Source organism: Sinocyclocheilus grahami, unplaced genomic scaffold (assembly GCF_001515645.1).
Source record: "Sinocyclocheilus grahami isolate Dianchi unplaced genomic scaffold, SAMN03320097.WGS_v1.1 scaffold91.1, whole genome shotgun sequence".
In the NCBI taxonomy this organism is placed as follows: domain Eukaryota; kingdom Metazoa; phylum Chordata; class Actinopteri; order Cypriniformes; family Cyprinidae; genus Sinocyclocheilus; species Sinocyclocheilus grahami.
In genome coordinates this window covers 552,090-558,089 of record NW_015505270.1, presented here as the reverse complement: position 1 = coordinate 558,089, position 6,000 = coordinate 552,090, and the positions used below count along the sequence as shown (strand labels likewise).

Here is a 6,000-nt window from a genome sequence, read left to right as displayed (position 1 = left end):
TTTTTTGCGACAAGGAGCTATTTTAGCTATATTTAAATAAAACTAGCGATTTTTTGGCGATTTTTTATTTTTTACTTGGCCACACCCTGCCGTAGGCCCGTGGCCTCTCACGTTTGCTCTCAATCATGCCAACGAGTCTGCGCAGTCAACACAGCAGTACCCCACGCCTGCCATGACGCACAATTTCATTATAAGCATCAATCAAGATGGCGGAGAAAAAAAATGAACATCTTGTTTTAACCACGGACACAAAAGTTATACCACAATTCACGCACAGTCATGTCAACCAGATACTGAGAGAGAGACACAGTGCATCATCGCGTCATGTGTGCTGGGATGCAGTATTTTGCACTTACTTTGTAGTAATAGAGTGTGTTGACTGAAATAAGTTTGTATGAATAAAGTTTTTGTTTTTGGAGAATCATAATATCTCTTATCCGTTGTATTTGAGCAGGACAGGGATGCACGTTGGTGACACATAAAACCAATTCCCAACATTATGTGTCTTTTCATCATTTCCATCATGTCTGATGTGCTTGCAGATCACAAGCATTTCCTAATTTCACTTCAGAATCTTTTGTTATACTTAATCTTTTGTTATATTTTTTTATACTGTCATCATTTGTAAAGTATATATCTATATTTACTTTCCTTTACCTTTACCAAGTTTGCCTGTATTTACTGTGTTTTCATATTTGGCGACTTTTTGTGAAAAATGGAGACTTTCGAGGGTGGTTCTAGAGATTTTCTGAGGGGAGGGGTTTGGCGACATTGCCTAGAACGGTCGGAACGCTGGGGCACTAGGACCGCGCAGCGCAGCAGAGCAGCAGCAGCAGCGTCTCTTTGTTCAGCGTGCAACATCTCTCCTCCTCTTCTCGCGCTCCGCAGTGACTCTCGCGTTCCTCATCATCGCTGCTGCACTGGTCTGGATGATTGCAGTGGCAGCAACATGGCTGTGAATCTCAGCAAGAACAGACTGGCCCTCTTAACAGCCTACCAGGACGTTATCAACGAGACCTCGGTTACCGACTGGTAAGATAAATAAAACCAGACTTAAACAAACGCCTTTCATTTACTATGGTGTTACTGTATTGCATAGAAAAGCATTAAACTCGCATTATACCTGTATGCGGATGGGTGCACAGAATGGGATGCATGCGTCTGGGATGAATGCGGAATCTCTTGTTTTACCTATTTATTTATTTTTCGAAAGATAAATCGATTTTAAACGCCTTCATTAAATATTTGATGGTTTTTGGGTAATGCCATTTTTATAGTGCATGCTTTCATACATTTTATTTTAAACAGGAGGTTGCAGTTCATGCTTTGACCTCCAGAGAGTTGTGCAAGGGATTCTGAACCTACTATTTGCTCAGTTCAAGGGAGTCTTCACTATAGCACTTGTGATTTGCCAGTTGGAAAGCATGACCAGATTATCCTGTCAAACCCAAATATTTGCACCTTTCCAAATTGAATAACTATTGATTTAAGTATATCAGGGCTCACTGAGCTCCTTTCCATTTGCATGGCAGGACTGTGATGGGCGAGGCAAGAGCTCTCTATCAATCTGTCAACCTTTTATTTTGAACTCCCATAAACTCCCATCTTTTGTACCAGAAAGAAATAGTACCTCTGTTGTGATAACTACTGTTTCAAAGTATTTGAGCTCTTTGTACTGCGTCTATGCTTTTTGTATGGCCCTCGTGGCTGTGGACCCTCTACAGGACAGTGAGGTGTCTGATCCCTTTGTGTTGAAATGAAAGTATGGATCAGTGGTAATGCGTTGTTGATTCGGCTCCCCAGCCTAGATGTTTGGTTTGGATTATTTTCAGAAATAGTTTGCTTTTTTTCCGATATATACAGAGCGGGATACTCTGACCCTGAATGAATGATGTGTTATGACTAGTAGTGATAAAGCTATATATTGGTCAAGCCCGTTAATTGGCCGATATTGTGACTTTTTGAGATAATCAGCATTGGCCAGTAGAGTCTCTGCTTGCAAGTTAACAATGTCAGTTTCAAAAACGGCTCACAGCCCTGCTTATGAATAATTTGAATTAATAATTAATCATTTAATCATTTAATGTTTGGTGTATCATAGTATTTTTCATTACATCATTATTCCAGGATCTCATGTGTTCGTTCATACCATTTAAAAAAAGTTTAATTATTGAAGAAGCAGTTTGTCACAGTTTGAATCACTATCCGATTTTGATATTGTGATGCAGCGTAACGTAGTGAATCATGACGTATGTATTGCATTGTGTATTGTATCAAATGAAATTTGGCAATATTTAACCTATTAAATTGTTTCATGTATAAATATCAATATGATATTGGTCATCTGCCACCCTGCTTTCTAGATATCATTATTGCCATTAACCATTGAATTAAACCCATACTGGTCGAGCGCAGATGACAACCAAATGATCCAAACAAATAATTCTCAAATTCTCCTCCCCTTATTTAGCAAAAAGTAATAATACCAGATCTGTTGAATATCAACTATTCAGAATGTCGCTGGCAATGGTATTGGCACTCTGTCCAGTTTAAAAAATAGGTACAATTTTGCAGATATTTCAAAGAAAAAAAAAAACTGGACATAAAGTCAATCACTTTTTTTTCCCAGAAGGATTCAGATTCTTTCATTTTCACTGAGACGTTTATTTTCGGCATCAACACTGTAATTTGCTTGATTATATGATTATTGCTTTGAATAAACTGATGTCCCAGAGTTGCCCCTTTATGCATAGTTGACGTGAGGGCAATAAAGACAAAGACTTTCAGCCTCTGTAAACAGCTGCCTTCCTCTATATTCACCCTTAAACTTTGGCCCAAACAATGCTCCTGTTCTACGTGCGTGAAACCACACTACTATACCAGATGCAAACACAGCTCTCTCCTTTTTCCTAAGCAAAACTCATAATAGGCTTTATACTCACAAAGTTGACCTTATCATTGAGTGCGGCTGTCGTTGTTTGAGTTAACTCGCATTCCTCTTCCTGGTATTCATCCATGTGGCATTGCAATACAGCCAATACCGCGCTGTTGAGCCTCTCACAAGGCAAACTCTGTGTTTAAAAGATGAGGTCAAGCCCACAGGGTCATCAACTCTTTACTTACCACCATTCAGTGCCAACCGTATCTTGGGGTAGGCTTCAAAGCTGAACAGATAAAGCATCCAAACCTGCTAAGGCACTTCGGACATGGAAATCAAATTGTCATGTAAGGTTGGAGGATGGATTCCAGGATGTGCTTTATAGGCTGAGGGCCGTCATCCGTTTTTAAAAGGTTTTGACGTGTGGACTGGAGAGTCGAAGGGTTTAGAAAAGACAAGTTGGGCAAGGAAAGGGGACGTCAAGCCAGTTGGGATAGAGTTGGATATCAGAGTATATATCAAATATCAAGCAAGAATTGTTGCAAAGAATGTTCAGGCTGTTGATCTGAAGAAAGCATATAGATATGTAATCCTCAGACCTGATGATGTCTTCAAGAATTATTATGTAGAATGTACAAGCTAGTGGAGTATCTTCTGGTCACCAGTCACTTTATGTCAGCTCTTTAAGTGCTGCTTAGGATTCTGGAAAAAAAACATTTCTCTCAGGGTTTGCTTTCGCAAGGTTTTCGACCCCCCCCCATTCCTTACCTCCTGTTGGGTCTTTGACTTTGTCATATGTCCATGATTCTGTAAAGGATAAAATGTGTTTGGTTTTGTTGATTTCAGTGGATAGTTATTGTGCAGCATTGCAGCAGTGATGGACCTGTGTATGCTGTTTCCTTTAACTTAAGTGCTATTGGAGATTTGTGGGGACCCAGTCGCACCGCGGGGCATCACGGCACAGGATGTCTTGTGTAACACTGCAGTAGCAAAAGGCAGGAAGGATCCAGTTCTTACAGATCCATTGAATGCTGTTTTTATGCAAGTTACTCAATTTTAAATATCGCAAAGCTCCATTATAGCTTATATAGCAAATTCCAGTAAGATAACTAGTGCTCTTACATATCAAAGAGAAGATTCCCACCTGAAATTTAATGTGAAACATGGAAGCATATTTCTGTCAGGACCACTATCGTCAAAGATGATTGACAATTAGCATACAGTATGGTTCTGTTCTGGGCAAGAACTCCCTGCGCATCCATGCAGCCTAGCATGAATGAGAGCAGGGAGAGCAGCGGTAACCCCATAGGGTAAACAGAACAGAACCAACATAAATGTCTTGCAGATATCGTTACTAGTTCAATAATTGTATGTATACATTTTAGAATGAGTCTGATTCAAAGGATAATCAGAAGGCTGAATCCTGACTGACAGAGGAGGAGCTGGGGATGGAGGAGGGTAATTGGCTATTGTGCAATGCAAAAACTGCTGATAATACTGAGGGACCTTATATATAAATGCTTAGATAGGTCGTATTCCTGTAGGTAGATGGGATCAGCTGAGAGTCAGCTGCCAGAACTAACGCTACGCTTGATTTTATTAAACAGATCTAGACTAATCTTCTTTTTTTGTTCCACAGAAGAAAGTAAGTTATACAGGTTTGAAATGACATGAGGGTGAGTATATGATGACAGAATAAAAATTGTTGGGTGAACTATCCCTTTAACATTTAGGCTACAAGTGTCATCCTAGCTACTCCAGAGCTTGGTTTCTTCTCAGAAGAGCAATTTATTGCTTGTTAATTTCTCAGGAAATCTAATGTTGGTCTGTGGGATTCAGTCCTGGAAAAATTGATATCTGACATCTTTTGCTTGCAGACTTCGTTGTCTCAGTAAGCTATAGTTTCTTATGTTGAGATCTCTTCGGTAACTCTGAGGTGACACGTGTGATATTATCATAGTGGTTTTCTTGAGAAAAAAAGTTGATTTATTTTAGTGAAATTCTCATTGCCTTCTAAATGAGAGATTCAAGAGATCTCATCTTGTAGATTTTCTTTGTTGTGGTTTGATTTTCCAAAAGATGATTCCATAGATATGTTTTATTAAGCAATGTCTCTTGTGTCACACTAGAGCACTGCAGCTTATATCTCTTTCCAAATGAAACAGAAAGCAACATTTGCAATCACCAAAATATAACCACTACCTCTTTAGCTTGAAGAAATCTGCTCTTTCAGCTGAGCTCAAGCCTTTTTGGTTTTTGTTTAGGTCTTCTGAGCACAAAGAAAGCACATGAGAGCCCCGGAGACAACTCTTCTGTTTGCATTCAGCTGCCAAGAAATGTTGGGGAAGCCACAGAGAGGACTGGAAATTCACAGTTCTACCAGACTCTATAAAATGTAAAATTTTCCCTAAAAGTATGGTGTGAAGTCCAGACCTCAACCTCACCTGGAGGGAGCTTATCTCTCTAGAGTCCCACAGTCTGATGCCTGCATTCCTTCTGCATCAGGTCACTATATTAATCATCAAGTCATCTATCTTTCCGAACCAGTGCTGGGGAATCTACATTACAGCTGCAGCTTGCCAAGATACAAGCTCCTCAACATTTTAAGTACCATATTTACCAAAAAATAAGTTGCACACGAATATAAGTTGCACCGTGTCAACATGGCATTGTTAGTAATAGATGTAGTAGAAAGTTAGTAATGCAAAAATATGTTTCATTATATGTTCTGTGTTTGTGCCGTTTTTGTGTGCACTTTAGATGCTTGATGTCATCATAGAACATTTATAATAATAAAAAAAATCTTCTGGAAAATACGGTAGTTCAACTACGGTCAGGTTACCCTTTTTAAAAAAATAAGTAGTTAGCTGCAAGCTACTAACCAAAAGTAGATAACTACACTGTAAATGTAGATATAACTGTAGAATTGAAGATGAACATTGAAGATGCTATTATTTAAGTCCATAATCAGAGTATTTATCTCATGTTTTGCATAGCAACATGTAAATTAGGCTGACAACAAGAAATGTAGCTTCATTTTACAATAAATATAATCAAACTAGGAATTGCACTAATGTACGGAAATGTCAAAAACGTAGTGACGAGCTGCAGCATTTTAAGTA

At 38.9% G+C, this 6,000-nt stretch overlaps 1 protein-coding gene across 5 annotated transcripts in view; it reads left to right on the top strand.

The window, feature by feature from the left end:
• Nucleotides 1-843: 843 nt before the first annotated feature.
• The window catches only part of LOC107587196 (drebrin-like), a 76,851-nt gene continuing 71,694 nt past the window's right edge, over nucleotides 844-6,000 (top strand). For 2 of the 5 annotated variants that reach the window (XM_016274866.1, XM_016274862.1), the window contains exon 1: nucleotides 845-1,032. In XM_016274866.1, the coding sequence (XP_016130352.1) occupies nucleotides 950-1,032 (83 nt within the window). In that variant the 5' untranslated portion in view covers nucleotides 845-949. Of the gene's footprint in view, nucleotides 1,033-6,000 lie in introns of all 5 variants that reach the window. The other 3 variants (XM_016274864.1, XM_016274867.1, XM_016274865.1) reach the window with 2 other exon arrangements.